This window comes from Globicephala melas, chromosome 4 (assembly GCF_963455315.2).
Source record: "Globicephala melas chromosome 4, mGloMel1.2, whole genome shotgun sequence".
Taxonomy (NCBI): Eukaryota; Metazoa; Chordata; class Mammalia; order Artiodactyla; family Delphinidae; genus Globicephala; species Globicephala melas.
This window is the reverse complement of record NC_083317.1, coordinates 73062233-73087141: the sequence shown is the minus strand read 5'-3', so window position 1 is coordinate 73087141 and position 24909 is coordinate 73062233. Positions and strand designations below refer to the sequence as shown.

Genomic DNA, 24909 nt, shown 5'->3' with positions numbered 1-24909 from the left:
TTCAATATCCTGTGATAAACCATAATGGAAAAAAATATGAAAAAGAATGTGTATATATGTGTATAAGTGAATCACTTTGCTGTACAGCAGAAACTAACACAACATCGTGAATTGACTCTACTTCAATAAAGAAAAAGGAGGCAGCAAGTCTTCTCCGGTGCGCAGGTCCGGTTCCCTTAAGGGTCCGTTTCGAGACGGCACGGCCGCCCTCTGGGTCACCCTGCTCTGAAACCAGCTCGTCACTGCCACAAAGGGTGCCCTGCTTGCGGAGGGGCACCAGACTTACATCGCCCTCCTTCTAAACGACTCTGTTCCCCATGGTCCCACCACGTTTCGTGACCCAGAGAAAGTTTTCCTCACGCTTCTAGGTCTGAGGCAGACTTTGGGCAGCCCCAAAGCTACTTCAGACCTGCTCAGGAAGTCGTTGTGGTATAAGCAACAAAGAAGCGAGTAATTAAAGTAGCAGGCCCAGCCGGAGGCTCCCCGGGCTGCGCTGCAGGGAGAAGAGGAAAGTCTGACAGGGAGTGCCTTTCCCTGCGGGCTGAGGCGTCCTGCACCACTTGCCCACACCCCCGAGAGAGCTACGCCAGTGTGGTGTGTTTACTACTCTAGTTCGAGGGCAGCATTTCTTAAAGTGAGTCCCGTGAAACAGCCCTGCCTCAGCATGTGAATAAGGATTCCTCAGAAAGGGGTTCTGTGATAAGTTACATTTGAGAAATACTGGGTGAAACTAAGTTAAACTTTTTTTTTTTCCAACTTCAGCACTTACCAGAGCTTTTGATGTGCTGCTATGCTCTGGACCCGCCGAGAGGAGAGGCACTAGTGACATATGTTATTAGTCCCAGGGACTATGACTCTGCAGACGCCATCTCAGTCCCCGTCCAACCCTATGACGTCTGTACAGTCATTTATCCCCATTTTCTAAACAGAGAGTCAGCGGTACGGAGAAGCGAGGCTGTTCACCCAGAGCCTCTGTTAGGAGTCAGGAGGGGGTTAGGCAATCCGAGATGTTATCTTGACCAGAGAACTCGGAGAAGCCCAGTGAGCCCTCCTGAGGAGGCTTCTGAGACATCTAGGCACCCCAGCAGTCATGGCGGGTGGGAAAGTCAAGTACCACCTTGTTATCAGCGGGGCTGCGATGCAGGACTCCCTGGCAAACCAGGCTGGAGAACGCGGCTGAGGCCCAAAGTCTCAGCAGGACCTCACTCTCCTCCCGCACAGGTAAGCCTGAGGGGTGCAGGAGACAGAGGGCAACGGTGCTCCCCACCCCGCCCTGCTGAGGCAGCCCTGTTCCCACCACGTCTCCTGTCTCAGGAGTCAGCAGAAAACTCCAGAGAGAAGGGAAGGCACACTCATGCATGACACCTCTTACGCAGTGACCGTGCCCACTAGTAAACAGGGTCCTCAAGCCAGTCTACATCACTGTCCCCTGGAGAGGAATCGGGGAACGGAGAGAGGCCCCCTCACCACAGCCAATTCCACATCCACACTAAACCAGCCCTCAGGTCCCTTCATCCCTGGAGTAAGCAGAGGCCGTGGGACTAACTGTGGGTACAGCTGCCGCCTTTCCCATTAAGGATTTCAGGAACTGGCAAACCAGTTAAAACAGCATCAATGAGTTTAGGGGGCCCCTTGCTTCTGCTTTCTTCCAATACTGAGTCTGATGGGGTAGGGGCAGAGAAGAGGCCATCCCCAGGATCCCCACCCCTTCTCCACTGCACCCCAGGTTCCAGAATGTATGTACATCCTGCTGCAGGACCCCTCCTACCAGACACATGTCTGCCTCACTGAGGGATGATTAAACATTGGTTATAGACGAGCTTCCTGATTTGGGTTCTAACTGAGCGAAATTATAAAGTTCCAAAACCCAGCCTTAAAAGCCTTCTCTGTTTATAAAACTGCTATGAGACAACAGTGGAGAATATTAATGACCCCCCCACGGTAGTGAGCAAAAGCACAAAAAGCACAGAACAAAGAAGCCCCTACTGGATACAGCTTCTACTACATTTGTCAAATTTCACCCAAGGAAAAAAGAAAAACAGAAGATGGAATTTTAAAGGTTTTCTGCAAAAGACTGCACACTGATTCAGTGTTTCAAAGCAGGAATGAATGAATGAGAGCTGCCCGTGTGGATTTTCCCATTTTGGTTTTATCTCCAGCCTGCAGGCTTCCTAGCCCTGACTCCATTCTTTCTCACGTGGGCCTGTAAACCTGGGCTGAGATGCACCCGTGCACGAATTACCTGAGATTCACACCAGCTTTTTCCATCCAGCGCCGCCAACCCAAAGTGGATCCAAGAATGTCCTCACAAGAGTCCAATCGTCTGCCTCTGGCCTCAGGACACCAAGGCCCCAGGGACAGATCGCTGAAAGAAGGGTGCTCAGGGGTGATGGTACCCATGATGCCAGGAGAAAGGGTGCTGGGAGCAGGACTGAGCCACCCTCTACTCATCACCAGTTGCCTTCTCATTCTGTTCTACAACAGCAAGCATCACACGTGTCTTCAAGAATGTGACTCTGGGGCAGAGGACACTCAGGGCCCAAGTCCTACATTTTCAGGGAGTTTACAACATTTTGCATTTGCCTGATTTTTTTTTTTTTTTTTTTTGCGGTACACGGGCCTCTCACTATTGTGGCCTCTCCCGTTGCGGAGCACAGGCTCCGGACGCGCAGGCTCAGCGGCCATGGCTCACGGGCCCAGCCGCTCCGCAGCATGTGGGATCTTCCGGGACCGGGGCACGAACCCGTGTCCCCTGCATCAGCAGGCGGACTCTCAACCACTGCGCCACCAGGGAAGCCCCTGCCTGATCTTTTTACTCACAAATCTCCTTAGGAAGCATGAGCAGGATGGGGCTGACCATGTTGGTAATAATAATGTGCTATGATCGCACAGATTTCAAGTACTCTGATTCTGGGAGCTGGTCTTGGGAGGTGGGGGGGAGAAGCATTTTAAGCTGCATTACTCTATTTCTGGCTCACAGTAACCCTGAGGGGAAGGCAGGTCAGGGATGGCAATCCTCACCTGGGAGACAAGAGGTCACATGACTTGCCCAGGATCATCCAGAAAATCTCCTTCTCCCATATCAGAGGTTCTTTCCAAAAGGCAAAAGTGGGTGGCCTAAGTCTGAGAATAACTCCAGCCCCACACCCTTCAGTGCTGTGTCTGGAGGCACGTCTCATACTGCCACAATTACTGGGCACTCACCACGTGCCAGGCACAGTACTGAGGGCTATCGGAGGTATCATCTCATTAATTCTCAGAATGCCCTGACCACAGGCCAAGTCAGGAGAGGCTGCGACACTCGAACCCACCCCTCCTCTGTGTAGACACAGGATTGTACAGAACTTCAGTCCTCAACTGCAGGCCGGGAAACCAACAGAAACACAAGGCGCCTGGAAACATGACCCTATAACGGGCACAAACCAGAGCGGGCAGCTGCCCAGGCTCCCCTGGGGCCCAAGGTCTATAAACGCCCACCTCCCATGGAGCCGGTTTTGCCCAAGGCTCATCAAGAAGCCGGAAGTTTTCGCTTGGAAGCTTCTATACCCCTAGCTCAACAGACACCAGGGTAAAAACGGTCAGGTGCCCAGGCTAGCCTACAGAAGCCAAGCAGATACACAGCTAAAGCCGAGCTCTATGGCCCAGGCCTGGGTTCCAGGGCCCAGGAGCCAGACTCATGGGGTCTAGGAAGGAAAGTACTAGAAGAGGAGAGGAGGGTCTCCTCGACCTTTCCAGGACTGAGACCTCATCAAGGTCTAATCAGGCAGTTGGCCTCCTTCCTCCCAACCTCCTTCTGCCTAGACTCAGGGGTTTCTCAAGACATGCCTGAGCCTATCTCCAAAAGACCCCAGGAGAGCACCAGGCTCCAAAATCCTTTTTTCCTCCTTCCTTCCACCTTTCCCTCAACCTCATTTGTCATATTCATCCCATTCCCTTGGGTCATCTATCTCCATTCAGTGTCAGAGGAAAGCAATCAGACTGGAGGTTAATTCACACCAAGTTTAGTTAGCACTTGCAAAGGACTGACTGCACAAGAGGTTCCACGGCAGAAATATCTGCCTTGGTTTTACGGGGGTTTATGAGCTCAGAGTGGAAGACTGTCTGCTCTGCCTACTCTCATAAACTCTGCACTTCCTTTTGTTCCTGACCCACAGAGTTGCTAAAAGCTGAAGTTAGTTCGTAAGTGTTCCCACAGCAGCCAGTGTAACACCATCTGCAGCCCCTCTCATGGAAAGAGGGAGGCAGTGCAAAAGCTGGGATGCCTGTCAGGTCTCACCCGGCACTGCAGGTCACCTGCTGGATGTGACATGCTTGGTACACACGTGCACATGCACATACACACACACTCCAGATTAGCTGCTGCTTGAGGCCAGGGAGTCCACCTGTGGGTCTCTCACAGCCTGTCCAGCCAATGGACACCCAGAAAAGATATGCAGCTGGACACCAACAGCTCCCCCGGTAATCCACTCCCAGCCTCAGACCCATCGTAACGCATGGATCTGGTCAAGTTCCTCCCTGCCGGAATGTTCACAAAGGCTCTGTCCCCTGTGTTCAGAGCAAGCCCCCCGTCTGGCATCCAAGCCCCCATACACATGCAAACCCCCTTCGCCCATCTCTTCCATCACTGCTTCCCAGCACGTGCCCTAATGTGTTTGTCAAAAGAGGTGGTGTGCTGTCTCCCAAACACTCACCACACGCTTCCCACCTGCCTGCACTGCTCACTACCTGTTTCCACAATGACATCTTACCCACCCTTCAAAGACTACCTCAAGTACCACCTCCCCTATGAAGTCCTCTTACTTCCTGCCAAATGCCTGGGACTCATCCTCTCCTGAATGCTCAGCACGGTGTGGATCTCCCTGGTGGTCTTCATGACGTCCTGCCTAGTTGTTGGACCATGCCACCCATCCCACCACCAGGAGCCCACCAAGCGGCAACCCAGCAAACATCTCTGGGACACCCGGAGTGCCTAGCGCCATGTCGTGCAAACATCAGACCCTTGGCAAAGGATGTCTATTGGCAAAGGGTTGACCACAGGACAGGAGAGCCTTCCAAGAAAGTCTCCCGGGGCCTGTGGCCAACCTACCCACTGCTGACTGTCTGGGCACCTGCCTTCCCTGCCCAGGGGATCCCCACCTCAACCATGGACCAGGCATCATGTCTCAATCTGGGTAAGGGCTGTTTTTACGGTCCGTGTCTCTAAGCCGGGGCCAATAGCTCCTCGGAGCCGTGTGACAAGGAGAGGGAAGCTGCTCTTTGCACCCTCCAGCTCCAGTTGGGAAAAAAATATTTTCTTTTCCATTGCGTAATGCTTCCAGTGGTGACAAACCCAACACCACTGACAGGAGATAAAAGCCCTGTGGGTGTGAGTGAGGAGAGAGAGAGGCTGCGTGTCTGTGTAGGGTACGTGGGCAGGCAAGTGCGAGCGGCAGGGCCAGCCAGCCACACGTGGCTCCTCCGACAAGCAATGGAAGGAAAACCAAGGTCTGACTAAAATCAGAGCCAGTGCGTTCCACCAGCAAGGCCCCTTCATTTGTCTCTGAGGATGTGGTCTGAGCCGAAGGGGACAGTCGGGGCAAAACACAAGGGGTTAACCATCGCCCACCCAGCCCAGCCAGGCCCCCTCCGCAGGGCTGCAGCAAGGGGCCCAGAAGAGGAGAGGAGGCCACGCTTTGGAAGCCTCAAGGGGCTGCGCGGGTATGAGAGGCTGGCACGCAGGTCTTGCCGTCAGAACGAGCGCGGTTGGCCAAGGCCTCAGGAACCTGCGGGGAGGCCCAGCTCACCCTAGAACTCGGAGAAGTGGACTGCCCTCAGCTCCTAGCTTCCTCTCCTGTCATGTGGGGACAGCAACTGAAGCTCGAATACAGCTGCCTCAGGTTCCCCTGAGAGGCCAGACATCTACGGGCTTAGCAAACTGTACAGAACCTGGCACATGCAGGCTGAGACAGTGGGGCTGGGGCAGTTGACACAGGCTGGCTCTGTAAGGCTCACCTTTGGCCCACGAATTCCACCTGAGGGGAGCTAGCCTAAGGAAATAACCCTAAGTAAAGAAAAGAATCTTTATGCATGAGGGAATTCATCACAGTGTAATTGATGATTGTAGGAAAAACCAGAAAGCATCTAGGTAGCTGAGAACACAGAAATGATAAGATGAACTAAGGTTCATCTACTCAATGGAATCGGTCCAAAAATTTTCAAACAGTGTGATTACACAGAAAACGGTGATGAGTGACATCAACTGAAAAAGTCATAATACAGATCTACTTGTACTACTTCTTTCATTTTTGAGCTTAAGCTGAAATGAAGGTTCGATTTCATAGGCTGATATATAAAAAAGACTCACTCAAAATGCTTTAAATATGTAGTATAACTCCTACTTTGCTTAAATTTTCAAAAAGCTACGTGCTGGGAAGATATTAGAAGATAATCAGAGAATTAACAGTAATGATATTTATGTAGTAATAAAGGGATAACTTTTTTTCTATTTTAATGTAGTTTTCAGATTTTTTTTTATGAATGACTGTTACTTTAAAAATAGAAAAATAAGTAAACGTACTGTAACGGCAGTTTGAGTACAGAAGGGTAACACTTATGCTTCAGAAAGGGGAGGGGAAAAGAGGCTTCAATGCACAGAAAGAAACAACCTGGAGTTTGGGGGCAAACACCTGACAGGACCTCCTGAGACATGACTCAGGGGAACACAAGCTTTTCTGACCCAGCTCTCCTGGGCAAGACCAAGGGTTTATGATCCACCCACATCCCATTCTCACTTTCCCAGAGGAAAAAGAACACTGTAAAAGAAACAAAATAAACCAAAATAGCAAGAATGCAGCAATTACACAAGAACAAAACAATCAACAAAGCACAAAACAGGGGCTCCCCTGGTGGCCCAGTGGTTAAGAATCCGCCTGCCAATTCAGGGGACACGGGTTTGAGCCCTGATCCGGGAAGATCCCACACGCCGTGAGGCAATTAAGCCCATGTGCCACAACTACTGAGCCTGCGCTCTAGCGCCCACAAGCCACAACTATTGAGCCTGTGCTCTAGAGCCCGCGAGCCACAACTACTGAGCCCGCATGCTGCAACTGCTGAAGCCCGTGCGCCTGGAGCCCATGCTCTACAACAAGAGCAGCCACTGCAATGAGAAGCCCACGCACCGCAACAAAGAGTAGCCCCTGCTCGCCACAACTAGAGAAAGCCTGCACGCAGCAACGAAGACCCAACACAGCCAAAAATAAAAACAAATAAATTAATTTAGAAAAAAAAGCACAAAACAACAGCAATTTCTATGATTGAAAACAATGAATACAAAAAAGGCAGCAATAAAGAGCCATGACACACTCAAGACGGCACTAATGGTGCTGGAAAACAAAGCATCCTTCCGAAAATTGCAAGAATTCCAAAAGATCTGCCTGGTAGGAGCTCTGCAACACTGCCAAGTGTTGTGCAGCAGCCAGACTGCTCGGTGGAAACACCCAAACTCCGAGGGGAACTCCAGGACTGTGCGTTTTATTTTATGATTATCAAACTTTAGTTAACTCCTAATAACGTGCTTCTTAGGAAGTGGACTTTGAGTGGATGTAAAAATGAACCTCTGGCAGTGAATCATTTGCCTAAAGACCCCAGGAAAAGAGTCCGTGTTTGGGTCGGCACATCTCACACAGCTCCTTCCCCACCCCCTGACATCGGGCCCCCAGAGCCCACAGATCACCTGGAGGGCCACCTATGATCTGATCTACTGCATGGACAGCAAAGCTCCAGGCAAAGCCTCTTCTCCGCAGACATGGCCCCAGGGGCAAGGCCAGGCTCTGGGGCAGGGCAGAGTGAGCGAGGCAGAGGGGCAGCGAGCTGGGTCCCTAACTCTTGTCATCTGCACTTACAGTTCACAGCCTGATCCATGCCAGGGCTGTGAGGCAGAAGTATCTTCTCTGTCCTGACAACCCTCTCCCTCTGGGTGCCCCAAAGCAAAACCTGGCCTAGAGTTTAGCACATGATGGGCAGAGACCTACCAGCTGATGAGGAAAGGAGGGAGAAAGAGGGAAGGGAAGGTCAGGCACGCCTCCTCCCAGACCTCCCAGTCCTTTGCCAGTTCTTCTGTCACAGAGCTTCATTCAAGGCCAATTGTGCATGCGAGACAACAGGACTGGGCAGCCCCTAAGGCCCATCTAGTCAAGGCATTTCAAAGTGCAAGTTTAACCACGAAACATTTTGCCCAAATAGAACCCTGCTCCCAAGCCTGATCTACAGAGCGATCAAGATGGACTGCTAGGAGTGAGGTGGGGATGGGAGAGAGAGGCAGGGAAAGGGTAGACCCCTCTTCCTTCTCTCCCCAGAACTACAGAATCCCATAGGAGATTCCCGTAACCCTGGACTCTTCACTAGTTCAGACTCCTCATTTCTAGGTGGGGAAACTGAGGCCTCAGCAAAGACACACAGGGGTTAGAGGGAGAGCTGGGACCAGCACCCACGTCTGTCTTCTCCCCTGGAATCCAGGAGAGGAGGAGCCACACCTTCCTCCAGTCTGAGAGGCCCACGGCACCTGCACAGGGCCTGCCCAGAGAGATCACACCTGCCCACCTGAGGGGAGAGAAATAACTGCTCATCACTCAACTCCTCGGTCAGCTCTCATGCGTAACCTCCAGGGCTATAGCAGAGGGGGGGAGACTTGGGGAGCTGACCGAGCTGCACCTGGTCTCCTCACAGAATCACAAATGCCAGCTCTCCTCCCCGTGCCCTTTAGGTGAGTTTGTCCCCCATCTCCTTCAGACCTGAGCTCACTGAAGCTCCCTGAGCTCTTGCCTTACAGCTAAGAGAACAATCAGAGACCTCTGCGGTGCAGGAACTTGCCCTACGGAGACAAAGGCCCAGCCAAAACGGTGGGCTAGATCTTCCTGTGCTCTGACAACCTGCCAACAGGAGCCCAGCCTCATCCTCTGACTCCTGGGTTCCTGCTTCACCAGGAATTCAAATGGTGGTGCTCCTGACTCCTCTCCCACCCTGGGCTGCTGGGCTTGAGCAGCGGGCCTCCACCAAGCGGCCGGGCTGCCCCCTCAGCTGTCGGGTCCCGCCTGGTCTGGGAACCGCAGAAAACTCAACTAGTCACAGTTTGGATAGCTGCTACCCCCAGACCCCAGAACTCCCCTCGTCACCCCTAAAATGCTCAGCTCATGGTTCACTGCAGCCAGAAATGGGGGCTGGGGGCAATACCCAGCGCTCCAGAATCAATCATAGGCAATTCGGAGGAAATGAACCCAGAAGTCTGGAACACCCCATGAATAAGACCCTCACCCCCTTCAAGTCTTCTAATCCTAGGATAACCTGCCAGCACTTCCACACAAGGCCAACCTACCACAGATCAGACAATCACATCTCTTCTGCCCTGGAGGGACTAAAGCCCAGAAAATACTTTAACCATGCATCAGCGTTTCAGAAAAAGTCTTATTACTAAGTCATAATCTGCACCTCTAACACCTATAGATTTGATATTTTAAAGTCAGATAAGTACAGGTTCAAACCAGAAAAAGCAGGATCAACAGACTGGGATGGAGGGTTATCTAGTCCAACCTGCCATTTTACAGATAAGCAAACTGAGTCCCAGAGGGGGCTGCGTATAAGGAGCAGAATCCGAGCTGGAGCCCAGATGCCCCGATCCAGGGACTCCACACTGCACAACTCACACCGTGAACTTGTGAATGGACTCCAGGAGCTGTGCAGCCCAGGGCCCTGCCCTAGAGTCTCTGTGCAGGAAACTCTGCACATAGAGGGCTTGGCTGGCCCCCTCGCCCTCTCCCTCGTGTTGGAGTGGAGCTCTTCTCTCTGATATGGGACACCAGCAGTATTGAGGCCAGGAAAACAGATGCAAAGTCACACCCCAGGGGCTACTGCCCCGCAGCTCAGGTTACCTTTGGGCATGATCTGATGCATGGCCACTGAAAGGAAGAAGATGGAGTCGCTGTAGTAGGTCCCGGAGCCGGCACTGAAGTGCTTCTGCATGGCCTCCACGACGGGGAAGAGCCTGTCCGTCAGCACACCGACGTCATGGAAGACAACCTGCAGAAGGGCACGGGAAATGGCGGAAGTGAGTACCCTACCCGGGCACCCGGCACGCGCGCCGGCTGAGGAGGGGGCAGACCTCTCCAGGGCCCACGAGCAGGGGGCCCACGAGCATAGGACTTGGAATCCCTAAGAGCTAACAAAACAGGGAGCAGTGGGGAGTCCGCAGAGGCTGGCTATGGGGACGGGGATGCCGAGTGTGAGCGTGTGCAGGCAGGCACGTGGGGTGTAGTGGAAGAGGACTGCGAGCCTGAATGGGGAATGGGAGCAGCTTCTGAACTTCAAAGTGGGCCACCCTGGAGGAAGCTCTGTGCCCAGACTGGAAACCAGGTTAAAGCACGCTCCACTGCACGCGAGAGGCGCTCAATAAACGCACCCAGTCTTCAACGCTCACAGACATCTGCTGATGACCTTCCACCTCCCTCTTCCCTGGTGGCTAACAGGACAGGAGGAGCCTGCGAAACGGCCATGAGCTGCTCGGCCGCCACCACCCAGACTCCAGGGCCAAGAACCTGCCTGAACAGGGCGCCGACAGTGAAAGGAGGGGCCGTGCGAGGCCCCATCTGGCTAGCCTACACTCTCAGTGGCACTGCCCGCAGGAGAAAAGACAGGTGTGGGTGGTGCCCGAGAAGTCCCCAAAGCAGTTAGGCTCCATTTTGTCGCTTACCTCTGCCCTTTCCCTCGACTCTGCCCGGGCCAGCCCACGGTGTCACCCACCCAGCCCACAGTCCCAGAGGCGTCAGTGGTCAGACGGTTGGAATAAGCACCTCTGAAGGCCCTGCAGTGGCCAGCTGCCCCGTCTGCTTCTTCCTAGTTTAGGTTCTGCTTTTGGCCAGAAATCTGTTTTTGTCTTAACTCACTTAAGTGTTTGCTTTTTATCCTCAGATCCACTTAAATTTCTAAAACACTTAGAAAAGTGTTTTAGAAAAGTGTTTTAAAAACTTAAAAAAGAAGTATTTTAGGGTTTCCCTGGTGGCACAGTGGTTGAGAGTCTGCCTACTGATGCAGGGGACACGGGTTCGTGCCCCGGTCCGGGAAGATCCCACATGCCGCGGAGCGGCTGGGCCCGTGAGCCATGGCCACTGAGCCTGCGCGTCCGGAGCCTGTGCTCCGCAACGGGAGAGGCCACAACAGTGAGAAGCCCGCGTACAGCAAAAAAAAAAAAAAAAAGAAATCTTTCATATTCTGTTAGTCCTTATCATTCCCTAGCTGGAACTCTTTAAATTTTTTATCTCTTCATAAAAGTCTTTTTACAACTTCTTGACATTTCCCTTCTAATGCACTATTTTCCTTTATCCTTTTACTGACTGCTTTTTTTCTTCTATTTGACTTTTTCCTTTTTTGTAATCTCTCAGCCTGGGATGGGGACTCCAGACCTGTTCTGCTGTTTCTCAACACAGGTACCAAACTATGGCTTTGGCCTCATACACCCCACACACCTCACACACCTGACATCCTGGCTGCACGGGAATCACAAACCCCACAAGCTTTCCCACCTCCTGCCTTGCCCCCCTCCAAGCCAGACTCTGTTGTGCCCCTTGAGTAATTTTCCAAACGTACAAATTCATTTCTCTCTCTCCTTGGCTTCAAAACTTCATATGGCTCCTCAGTGCCCTGGGTTACAGTCCAAATGCCCCAGCAAGGCCCTGCACTAGTGGCTCTGGCTATCCCTCAACTCTCCCTCCCCTGGGGACTGAGCAGAACTGAACCAGGCAGTCCTTACCCTGCCCACCACACCTTGGTGTCCTTTGTCCTTACGTGTTGCACCTGCCCTTTGCATTGTCTGGAACTCATTCTCCCAGCCACCAGCTGCCGGGTGAACTCCCATCCAGTCTTCCAGCCTTGGTAAGCACCCACTCCGGCCTCCCCATGGCCTCCCACAATTCATCACGCTGCCCTGCACGCCCTGTGTCATAGGGAGGAAGGCGCCATTTCCTTGTCCGTCTCCTCTGCAGGTCCTGTTTCTGCATCGGTAGGATGGGGCACTCCTGGAGGCCAGGGGCTATGACTGCTCTTTGCCCTGGGCCCAACCCCAAGCCATCAGGACAGGCTCGCTGAATTAAATGAGCTGCATTTTGCACAAGTTACTAGACCTCTCGGAGACTCAATCTCTTCATGGATAACACAGTAATGATGACACCTCCATCCCAGGTGGCTGTTAGGACCACTTGGGACAAGCAGATAAAACACCTAGCCCACAGCCTCTTCAATAAGTGGTGCTGGGAAAACTGGACAGCTACATGTAAAAGGAAGAATGAACACTCCCTAACACCATACACAAAAATAAACTCAAAATGGATTAAAGACCTAAATGTAAGGCCAGACACTATCAAACTATAAAACTCTTAGAGGAAAACATAGGCAGAACACTCTATGACATAAACCATAGCAAGATCCTTTTTGACCCACCTCCTAGAGAAATGGAAATAAAAACAAAAATTAAAAAATGGGACCTAATGAAACTTAAAAAGTTTTTGCACAGCAAAGGAAACCATAAACAAGACGAAAAGACAACCCTCAGAATGGGAGAAAATATCTGCAAACGAAGCAAATGACAGAGGATTAATCTCCAAAATTTACAAGCAGCTCATGCAGCTCAATATCAAAAAAACAAACAACCCAATCCAAAAATGGGCAGAAGACCTAGACATTTCTCCAAAGAAGATATACAGACTGCCAACAAACACATGAAAGGATGCTCAACATCACTAATCATTAGAGAAATGCAAATCAAAACTACAGTGAGGTATCACCTCACACCAGTCAGAATGGCCATCATCAAAAACTCTACAAACAATAAATGCTGGAGAGGGTGTGGAGAAAAGGGAACCCTCTTGCACTGTTGGTGGGAATGTAAATTGATACAGCCACTATGGAGAACAGTATGGAGGTTCCTTAAAAAACTAAAAATAGAACCACCATACAACCCAGCAATGCCACTACTGGGCATATACCCTGAGAAGACCATAATTCAGAAAGAGTCATGTACCAAAATGTTCACTGCAGCTCTATTTACAATAGCCAGGACATGGAAGCAACCTAAAAGTGTCCATTGAAAGATGAATGGATAAAGAAGATGTGGCACATATATACAGTGGAATATTACTCAGCCATAAAAGGAAACGGATTTGAGTTATTTGTAGTGAGGTGGATGGACCTAGAGTTTGTCATACAGAGTGAAGTAAGTCAGAAAGAGAAAAAGAAATACCATATGCTAACACATATATACGGAATCTAATTTAAAAAAAAAAAGTTTCTGAAGAACCTAGGGGCAGGACAGGAATAAAGACACGGACGTAGAGAATGGACTTGAGGACATGGGGAGGGGGAAGGGTAAGCTGGGACAAAGTGAGAGAGTGGCATGGACATATACACTACCAAATGTAAAACAGATAGCTAGTGGGAAGCAGCCGCATAGCACAGGGAAATCAGCTCCATGCTCTGTGACCACCTAGAGGAGTGGGATAGGGAGGGTGGGAGGGAGACACAAGAGGGAGGGGATATGAGGGTATATGTATATGTATAGTTGATTCACTTTGTTATAAAGCAGAAACTAACACACCACTGTAGAAAAATTATACTCCAATAAAGATGTTAAAAAAAAAAAAAATAGGGGCTTCCCTGGTGGCGCAGTGGTTGAGAGTCTGCCTGCCGATGCAGGGAACATGGGTTTGTGCCCCGGTCCGGGAGGATCCCACATGCCGCGGAGCGGCTGGGCCTGGGAGCCATGGCCACCGAGCCTGCGCGTCTGGAGCCTGTGCTCCGCAACGGGAGAGGCCACAATAGTTAGAGGCCTGCGTACCGCAAAAATAAATAGATAGATAGATAGATAGATAAATAAATAGAGATAACCATAAAAAAAAATTTTTTAAAAAACCTAGCCCAGGGGTTTCCACGCTGCACTTATTCCTAAGTGTTAGCATCCTGTGCCCACCCTCACCCCCTTCTCGGTCCCCTGAATTCCCTCAGTTCACAGATCAGTCTTTACTCATGAGCCAGTTTTTCCCTCTGAGCCTCATTACACCTCCAACCACTGCTAGAAGCTGGAATTTGACAAGAAGCTGGAAGCTGACAAGAGGGCCTTCAGAAATGGAAGCCTCTGTATTCATTAAAAAGGAAGATATGTACATATGGATATGTACAAACACACACACACACATGCACGCACATGCGCGCACACACATACACATACCCACACACACACTGAGCAGGGCCTGCCACAGCTAAGTTACGAGGGAGAGAGAAGCGGCCAGCTTCCTCCCCTACCTGGGCCCCCATCTCACCCCAGAGCTTCACAGGAGACAATTACATCCCATCAGCATTAATAGATTTATGAGGACAAACTGTACTAGGTATGTTGCTCCAAACACTGTACGGCAGAGCCCGCTCCAATGAATATTTCAGAAAATAGATCTACTTAAAGGTAAATTAATATGTTCCATGGAATATACTTTCTGCAGCAAGAAGCAAACCACAGACACTGCAAGTGTGAATCAAAACACCCAGGCCTGCCAGTGTCTAAAACAGGTTTGCAAACTGTGGTCTCCTAAGGGCAGGGATGGAGTCTGGCACTCTCTGAAGCCCCCAGCCCAGCCAGGGGCTGGTGTCTGGCAGGCGGAAGCGAAGCAAGAGTGATGGAAAGAGAGGGAAAAAAGAGGGAGGGGGGAGAGAACATGGCACCCCTCCCTCTGCTCCTCCTCCTTTTCAAATCCCTCACTTCAGAGGCTGCAGGAAGAAGTACCACATAACCTAGAAACCCAGGACCACAAGGTGACGCCCATATTGAAGGCAACTGACCAAAGAGAAGAACCAAGACAACGGTTTACACCGAGCATATTTTTTTAGGGATGTAGATTTAAAAGCCAAATCATTACTTGTAACTTTTATTAATAAATTTATACATATTTTAAATTAAAAATCCTATCCGTTATTATTTCCACCCCCCACCCTGCTTACACACTGATTTTTTTCAAACGCTTCACGTGCCTCCTCAACATGAATGCCTTCGTCAATCCCAGAGTCAAGCTGAGTCATTCAGAGCAGTTTTTCAGCACACGTCATCCTCGGCATCCATTCAAGTTGTTTTGGATCCAGCCCCCTATAAATGTTTTTGTGAGCTCTTTAAAAGGCTTGCTCATATCAATATTCCACATTTATAATTATGAGATCAAAATCCCAGAAGCAGTGGCTAAATCTGTGTGAAGTTGCTTTGCCTCATTTTACCTTTAATGAATGCTGTCAAGTACATCCTAGAAGCGCCCCCATTCAATAATGACTGAGGGGCTTCCCCGGTAGCGCAGTGGTGCAGAGTCCGCCTGCCGATGCAGGGGACATGGGTTCGTGCCCCGGTCTGGCAAGATCCCACATGCCGCGGAGCGGCTGGGTCCGTGAGCCATGGCCGCTGAGCCTGCGCGTCCGGAGCCTGTGCTCCGCAACGGGAGAGGCCACAACAGTGAGAGGTCCGCGTACCGCAAAAAAAAAGAAAAAAAAAATAATGACTGAGGCTGCTTCAGGCTAAGGTGGTCTCAAGCTGTACTCTGTTGTTCGAAATAAAGCATGTAGTTCAGAGAGTGCCGTGTAAAATAAGAGACTGGAAAGACTCATCTCTCTTGCAAAGGACAGTCTGGGGATGGGCGGAGAGGTGAAGCTTGCCTCACAACCACCACGCACAGCACCTTCTCAACACTTCCTACACGGGAGGCCAGAGCCCCCAGAACGGCAGAGCCTGGTGCCCGGCAGGGGCAGAGGTCTAGGCCCTGATCTCGTTGGCACAGACAGGCCTAAAGAGCCAGACCACTGCTCCGCTGCACAGCCACTGGGGACATAAGCCATGCCAAGCCGCCTCTGAACGTGGTAGAGAAAACTCACGTAGCACTTGGTGTGCCCACTGGGAATCAGGACACACTGAGCTCTTGGAGCCAAGGAGGGAGGCAGTGGGGCTGGCCCTGCACAAAGGGAGACACCAGGCTTCCAGGAAACGCCAAGGTCTGCCTGAAGAGCAGCAGCTCCTCCAGCGGCAGGCACAGGGCCACGGGGCGGCCACAGCACCTCCCCGTGCTCGGATGTCCCTGGAGGAGCTGTTGAAGGACAGAGTGCCAGCGCAGCGCTCTGGGAAGCCTGTTCAAATCGCCGGGGTCCACGCACCGCAGGAACAGCAAATAGGCATCCGCTTCTCCCGAGGGGCTGCCGGGGCACTCGGCAGGAGGGCTGCGTGCCAACATCTGGACTCGGCAGGAAAGTGCCGACGGCAACGTCCTCCAGGGGGCTGTTAAAGTCGCCGCCCACAGGGCTATCACCCTGCTCTGTGGGCACCAGTTTTGGGTGGAATCACACCTGTGCTGGGCAGTCCAGTCGGGGCTGGAGCAGGCAGTTCTGGGTTCAGATGCGAACTCCACCACTTCATCACCTGGCAACCCTGGTCAAAATACCGAAACTACCTCGTCTACAAAATGGGAGAGAATCATGGCGGTGGTCTCGCAGGCTTTGGTGAGGAATGTAGGAGGAGCTCAATAAAGGAGAGTTGACACTATCACCCCCTTCCTTCCACTATAGCTAGAATGCCTTTCCCATGCAAGAATACCTAGATTTGATAAAAGAATACACTCTGTAATCAACAGCCCAAGATACGATACGGCAATAATCGGAGCTGCCTGGCTCTGCAGCCCTCGGCCGGCGTGGGGTGTCAGGGGGGTTACCGAGTGGACCCCACCACAGGCCGGTCAGCTCCCACAAGCACATTCCTCGTTTGTGTAATCTGAGTAATCAATTTCAACAACAGTTGGAGGGGAAATGATTTCCTGGGAAAAAAAATTTGTTTTCTCATTGATGTGCACTATGAATGTGAAGGCATATTTTTACAATGGAAAGAAAAACCTGCTAACAGACTGGCAGTCTTTCCATCCTACAAACATGCCAAAGACATTTATTACACCTCAGGGCTTTGCACCAGCTGTTCCCTCTGTCAGAACGCTCTCCCCCAGAATCATCGCATGCCTAGGTCCTTCTAGCTCTTCTGGTGCTGGTTCAAATGTCACCCCCTGAGAGCTTCCCCGATCAAACAAGGAGCTACTCTCCCCAGCCCCCCAGCCCCCCAACACACAACCAGTCCTGGCTATTCAATTATCAGATTTCTTTTCTCCAGAGCATGTATTACCACCTGACACGTTAATTTTTAAGTATTTAGTCATTTTTTGCTGTCTCTCCCCAGGCCCCAACCAGCCTATGAGGCACCATGAAGGAAGGACCTTGTCTTTCCTGCTCATCGCTATGCACCCAGCTCTTAGCAAACCGCTTCATGCCCTGTAGAAGTTGAGCAACTGCTTGTTGTAGGAAGGAATGAGCAAATGGATGAGCAGAGATAAAGGCATCCAGAGAGGAGGGGTGACATTGACAACCTGCCCCAGGACGCAAAGCGGTGGCCCTGCAGGCCTGGAGAACTTGGAGGCTCCTTCTTAACCCCAGGATCTCCCCCGGGCCTGTCACGTGCTTCCCCACTTCCATCCTGGCTCTTCTCCCAAAGGAGAGGAGTTTCTTCCCCATGGGACTTATTCTAAACCATCAGGAATATGGGTCTTCTTTGCACCTTTAGCCTGCTGGTTAGAATGTCAGGCAGGCCTGGGCTGCAATATCTCACTTTGCCAGAAGGAGAGCTGTTGCCCATTACATTTTGTACCCAACCTGCAAGCTGCTTCAGAATAACTATGCCCTAGCTTTTAATTTTATGTCAGAAATGATATCAAAGGTATCTCCTTAAATGAATGAACGTCCTGGACAAAGGAGCTATAGAGAGATGACTGAAAGATGGGTAGAGCAACGGAGAGATATACTGATTTCTTTTTTTCAAATCACTACAAAGTCCTAAAAACACCATCAGTTATCAGTGGCTGCATGTTGTCCCCCTCCAATAACTTTAGCTCCCTTTGAAAACAAAGATCTCCTAGGATAAGTGAAAAACACCGTAAATCTGTTAGTTTTAAACGAAAAAACCAAAAATTATCATTGATGAGCAGTTTTCATGAGAAAAGAAAACTGTAAATCCCCAGGTTGCCCCCCTCCATGCCACCTGTCCTGTTGTTCATCTTCTGCAAGATGTCCTAGATATAATTCGATTGTGTCAGGCAGAACCGCAAGCAGCTGAAGAGGAAAAAAGAAGCCAGCCCACCTAATTTCCAAAGTAATTTCTAACACCATTCTCATGACCCAGTTTACTAACAGCGCAAAAGCTACCGCCCCTCCCGCTACCCTCACTACAGGGCGTCCTTGTCCAGTTCCTTCCCCGCCCCCACGTCCACCTCACACTTACTGCGCCATCAGCAGTGTCTGGATAACCAGGTGTACAGTTAATGTTCTGGGACCCCTACAAGATTCCCAACATTGCAGCAGAGATGGGCCGCGTTCCAGTTCTCCAAAACCTCGGTATGACCGAGGTAGGATAAGACGAGGAAGAAGCAGAACATAAGACGGGAAGGCCTGGCACCCGCAGAGAAGGCCCCCTGGACGGTGGGTGACTGACAGCAGAACAACCTCACCAGGGCGGGTGTGTCCAGCAAGCCTGTGAGCTCCAGCCGTACTGCCAGGAGGGTGGTCTGGACCCGAGGTCCCGCATCTTCAGTGCGTGCAGGCCCTCCCTGGGGAGTCTGGTAAAAAGGCAGACTCCTGGGTCCTGACCCCAGACATTGAGGCTCAGGACTCTTTATTTAAAAGCCACCCCAAGTGATTCTACTGTAGGTGGCCCCTAGACGATTTGAGAAGGGGGGTGACAGAGGGCCCCACTCGACTCAGTGCCAGTCGGCCTGCCTCAGGGAACTGGATGGGTTCAGCTCTGGATACACGTGCAGCATGGCCCTGGGCAACCTCCAGAGTCTGTCCAAAGGAGAAGACCAAGGTGGCAAAAGCGTGAGGAGCAGCTGAAGGACCTGTGGGTGTCTGCCTAGCGGCAAGGGTGGGGGGGACTTATATAATCTCACACACGTGCCAAGTCGTTCTCTCCAGCCCTGCCCTCTATCCCCGCTCGTGTTTCCACGATGTTTCATTTTCTTGCCTGTAATGGAGGATAAATGGCAACGATTAACGCCATCCCGCTTTGAGACCTCAACTGTCTGTTGACTCAGGAGCCCTAACAGGGAATCAAGGAAGAGCAGGCCATCACATCTGGAGGAGAGGAGGCCCCAGGCTCAGGAACTGGACCCGGTGCCCTCTGTGTGTCCAGTTGGCTACACCAACTTTGCTTCCCCCTTACCCAGAGCTCGTCCACCTCACCTCCAGTGGTGGGACAGTCTTGGGCAAGCAGATAGAGATGAAGACCTTGTTTGCACAGCAAGGTGTAAACGTTATACATACAAAAACAAGCAAGAAAAAGGTTGGTCTGTCTCGCAGGTGCTCCACTCTTAGACCTTGAAACACCTGGGCCTTCCCCGTGGATTTCCAGGATGACCACCAGGAACTACAGCAAATCACTGGGACGGAGGGTGAGCAAGGATCCAAGAAAACACAAACACGCCGAGAGGAGTAGAAGAGACAGAGGAATGGGCTCAGACGCCCCTCCAGGGCTAACTCCAAATGAACGATAAGGCGACTCCAAAGGAAAAGTGGGGGCAAAAAAAAAAAAGAAAAGGTGCGTGCTATCTTTCCGGGGTCTGCACGTGTCCATGACCAGCTGACAAACAGTGCCGTCGGACGGGCCACAAGCCCTTGCTGAGATTCGTGACACAGCTGTGGGGTTCCATGAGCATAAACCTATAATTTCCACAGCGCAGACCATCCAACTCCCACGGCCCCACGGCCGTCTCCACCACCCGCTGTCCCGCCTCCCACTCCCAGGGCCGGTCTCTCAGCCCTGAGCAGTCATTCTTAAATGCACCCAGTCGCCCCCTACCTTTTCCAGCACTCATGATCTCAAATAATCTGTACATAGTGGGTATAAACATTCCTTAATTCACTTCTTTTATAAATTATGAGGTTTGGATTGTTTAGATTTAATACTGCATTTTCCTGACAGTTGGAACCAGTTTTCTACAGAATAATGTTTTCCACCCCACAAGAAAAGAAAAGGTATGAAAGAGCAAGAAAGTAGGGAAGGGAGAAGAGATGGAAGGAGAGTAGTGACCCTGCAGTAAAAGGACTTTATTGTGAAATCTTAGGGTAAGTGTCCCAGCCCGCCCACCCACCGAGGAGTTGGGCTGTCAGGTCTTCTTCACCAGATTCCTTGATTTGTCCTTTTTTGTGTGGTCATCTCCCATGACCTATGACCTCCCAAGGAACACTGCCATTGTACACAAGTGACATCCAAAAGGATGCGCTTAGCCAGCTTCCTGCTTCCACTGGGCAGGCGGGAAGGTGGCCTCAGCCAGGCCTCCCACACCCCCTCCTCAGTCCACACTACCCCCCTCCCTTCCTGGCTCTCTGGGGTGGGGACACAGCGGGCGCCCAAGCAGGGGATCCGTGGCCCGCAGAGCACCCTGCCGAGCTCAGACTAGCCAGCCAGGACAGCGTCCATCGTTTTCTGAGGCTGCCTGCTCTCCTAGGTTTCCTGAAACCCCCTCGTCCCATGCCCCCCGAGACGTGGTACACACCTCTGGAGGGGTACAAAGGGACTTCTAAAGAGGCAAAGAGACCAACCACTTTAACGCTCATAGACTTATTTTGATATGTAAAACACTAGAAAAATTAATTTAAAAAACACTTTAGAACTATGATTTCACAGATATTACCTAAGGAGAGGCTAAGGAGAAAAAAAGTGAGTCAGTTTAAAATACATATTAAGCAGCTAACACTGCAGGCAGTTCTAGGATATTAGCAAAAACAGCGAAGGAAACAATCAATGGCCCGACTCTGGGGACATTGCTCATGTCCATCACTTCCTTTCGAGGGTGAGATGATGTGTTTAAAATGCTGAGCGCAGCACGGGCAGCCAGGAGGCGCCCACAGGCTGAGTCCCTGCATTCCCCAAGGTCACACATGCTGACGTCAGGACCGGATCTCCTGACGCCCCGTCTGCAGCCTGTCCACTAAGTCCCCGCCTTAACCTCAAGCTGAGAGTGTCTCTCGCCCGGCCACATCCCATTCCCAGCACTGCTCTGAGCCCTGCCACACGAGGTACTGGCACCTGCTCATCGAGGGGCCACAAAGAAACAAAAGGAAACAAGGGTCAGGCAGCAATGTGGACAGCCAGGAGTCCATCCGACCCTCACCAATACCATGCCCTTCATGAAGAAAGTAGCCATGGCCCTCGGAGAGGCGGAGCCACCCGCCCCAGGTGACCTGGTGGACGGCCGAGGCCCAGATTTGAGGCCAGGCCTTTCTGATTCCAGAATGTGAACAACCTCCGTGGCTGCCCTCACGCCACTTTTCTTATTTTATCCCCTCGCCGAGGGGCAGAGCCCCGCTGAGTGTGCACACTACAACCCCAGCTCTGTCAAAGAGGTACACGTCGTTTACAGCCCTCTCGAGGCCACAAGCCCATGTCCGAATAAACTCTTCTCCTGGATGGGCCCAGCATCCCCCCACCTCTCCCCAGACCCCCAGCTTCCACCTGCTCCCCTAGGCTAGGACACTGGCCTCCTAACGGTCTCCACTTCATTCTGTCCAGGGTGACCCTTCTCTGCTCAAAACCCAGAAGCGGCCCCTCCCATTACTCCAACAAAGCCAGAACCCTCACTGGGACCGGCCTGGACCTGCCCTCCTCCCGCTAAGCTTGCCGCCGTCCTACCACGCCCTCCCGTGACTCCCACGGCTGCAGCCCACGGCCCCCCTGCTGCTCCTCAAACATGCCAGGCACCTGCCACCCATCCGGCCACCCGAACACTCTTCCTCAGTAGCTGCCTGGCCAGCACCCTCACTCCTCCAGGCCTCTGCTCCAACGCCACCTTCTCAGTGACGGAGCCCCTGCCTGTCCAACTAAAGATCGTGACAGCCCTGCACCCCTCATCCTGCTAACATCCTAACTCACCTCGGAGGACACGGTACAGTTTACTCATCTGCTTCTCAAGGAACAACAAAAAGATGAAATGAACCCCAGCCCTTTGTGAGCCCTTACTACACCGTGTCCCAGGCAGGAAAGCAGACAGATATTACTGGCTCATTTACTCCTCTTCCTGCCAGAAGGTAAGCTCCACAAGGGCAGGGGTTTCGACTCTTCCTCTGTTCGCTGACACACCCAGTGTGTATCAGTGTCCTGGGACAGTGTGGCCACCTCTCAGGCACACAGTAAATTCTGGTTCCATGGAGGTTTCACGCGGCAGCAATGCCGCAGGGGCTCACACGGGCCTTGGAAAGAAAGCAGCACTCCTCTGCCGCTGGCTTCCGTGAGGTCCCCGACCTGCTGACAGGTCCCCTCTGTCAGCATTAATCTGCTTTGGCCTTCGGCCCTGGGATCTGAGGCCCTTCCCCCAAGTTGTATGAGAGCACAGACCGTTCTACTGAGGGGACAGCCAGGTCACTGGTGAGCGCCAGGCCCCTGCCACCCTGCAAAGCAGCCACCCAGCCTCCACCCCGACCTGCCAGCTGCCCACGGCTCAGGCCCAGCAGCTGTGGCTAGGATCGTGGAGACCCCTCTGCTGGTTGCAAAAGCCAAAGTGGGTGAGCAACACGGGCAGAGCCAAGAGGCCATGTGTACAAGTCACTGACTCGACCCCTCATGTCTCAGAGAGGGAAAGTGAGGGCCATTGAGGGAGGCAGGGCTCTCCCCAGGTTACATGGCCAGTCACGGGCAGAGCCAGCCCCAAAGCCAGGCCCTGCGCCTCCCAGACAAAGGCACTCCACCTGCAGCTGGAAGCACCCTCCTCTACAGAGATTCGGGAAACGCCGGGGAAGCCCGGGTCAGGTCTCCACACAGCCAGAGAGCTTGCAGTGGCGCTGAGGAACACTCGAGTCTCCCCTCAAAACTTCCCTCCTTCCCTATGCCCAAAGTTGTCCTCAAGCTTCCACCCCCTGTCACAAAGGCAGCCGGACTCACACCAGGAAAAGGGAGGCTACGCCAAGTGCTCGGCAGAACTCGGGGTGGGCAGGGAGACCGCTGCCCTGGAGAAGAGCTTGGCAGGATCTGGGAAAGATGCACCTGGACCAGGAAAAGCCCTTCCAGCTGTGGAGTCTGGAGAAACTCAAGCACGTACGCGTATGCAGATGTGCACCCAGATGTTCACTGCAGCAATGATTGTGAAGACAAAAAAGTAGGGGTAACCAGAGGGAAAATGGATAAACTGATGTCTCCCCGTAATGAAATCCTATATGGCAGTTAAAATGGCCAAGCAAGACCTGCCTGTATCAACATGAATACATCTCAAACCTATAATGTCGAGTGAAAAAAGAAATAGCAAGAGGATATAGAATGGGAGCATTTATATAACTGTTTAAGATATACAAAGAAATATATATATTTTACATATATGTGTATATATGTGTGTGTGCATGAACACATGCGTATGGGGTAAAAGTATAAAGACGAACTCCACAAAGCATACCACCTCCTTGTGTGTGATAGTGAACACCGCTGAGGCAGCGGGGAGAAATGGGGGTGGGCTTTAGCTAGATCTATAATATCTTATTTCTTTAAAAAAAGGATCTAAGCAAAGAGAGCAAACTGTTAGCCCCTATTTAACTTATATAGTAGGAAAATAGGTATCATTTTTTCTCAATTTTTCTAGATTTTGATACTTCATAATTTAATGTATAAGGATAAAATGTTAAAAAAAATTTTTATTGAAGTATAGTTGATTTACAATATTGTGCTAGTTTCAGGTGGACAGTAAAGTGATTTAGTTATATATATGTTTTTTCAGATTATTTTCCATTGTAGGTTATTACAAGATAGTGAATATAGTTTCCTGTGTTATACAGTAAATCCTTGTTGCTTAAGAAACATTTTTTTAATAAAATACCACATAAGAGGAGAGAAAGCAAGCCTGTGCCATGTAAATTAGCTGGCAAACCCTTTATTATAGAAAAGCCAAGAGAGTGAGCTTGAGGGGCACCACTGCTGGGTCCTGACTTTCTAATATTAATTTGTAGACACAGGACCATTTAGGACTGTAAAGTGTTCCTTGTAAGGAGTCAAGAAAGTGTTCCTGGGAACAATTCAAAAGAAGTAAAAAAACAAAAACAAACAAAGCACATACAGAGATGTTCTCTGTGGTGTTATTTACGGTGTGAAAAATCAGGAACTTACAGAACTGCTTACAAAAGAAATAGGACAGTAACTTATACTATACCCATACAAACAAAAAGGGCAAGATGAGACAGAAAATGGGAAGATGTTTACGAGATGCACCGCCACGTGTGGGTCCCGTATTAAGTGAAATGAGCAGAAAACCCCTTCTCCGGCTACAAAAAAGGTACCCGGCCAGTGGACAAGGCTCGAAGGGAACCTGGACAAATGAAGACGGTACATCCGATCTACAGTTTTATACTCTTGGTAGAAGCCGGGCGCAAAGGGGCTGCTGTCACTGCTCCCGCCTGCCCACCTTTCTCTAAGACCTTCCTCCTCGCCCCCCTCCCCAGGTCCAGGACTCTGATTTCTCAGAGCTGAAGACTCGTGGGGGGCAGCAAGAAACCCCTCGCATTTTTTCCAGGCCCTAAAAGATCCCCCAAAGATTTCCAGAAATCCATTCCAGATGCTGTGCACGTCACAGAACAGGGCTCCAAGTCAACAGCTCCAGAGACAGCAAGGTCCTACCTCACCTCCCAGAGCCAGGGGCTTGAGACAGAGCTTTCCCCTGAGTAAAGAGAAATGCTTTCAGTCTGCATCTGCCCTCAAAGCGTTACGGCTCTGTGAGAGCCACACCAGTGACTAACTTCAGTTGCTCATGTTTCTGATCAAAGCAAAAGCTGCTCGGGGAGCCAGAAGAACAGAGGAGGAACCGC

The 24909-nt window shown here is 51.2% G+C and overlaps 1 protein-coding gene across 2 annotated transcripts in view; it reads right to left on the bottom strand.

The window, feature by feature from the left end:
* The window catches only part of XXYLT1 (xyloside xylosyltransferase 1), a 189490-nt gene that overhangs the window by 148257 nt on the left and 16324 nt on the right, over nucleotides 1-24909 (bottom strand). For both annotated transcript variants that reach the window (XM_030860268.2, XM_060297584.1), the window contains exon 2: nucleotides 9903-10050. In XM_030860268.2, coding sequence (XP_030716128.1) covers nucleotides 9903-10050 — 148 coding nt within the window. The remainder of the gene's footprint in view (nucleotides 1-9902; nucleotides 10051-24909) is intronic.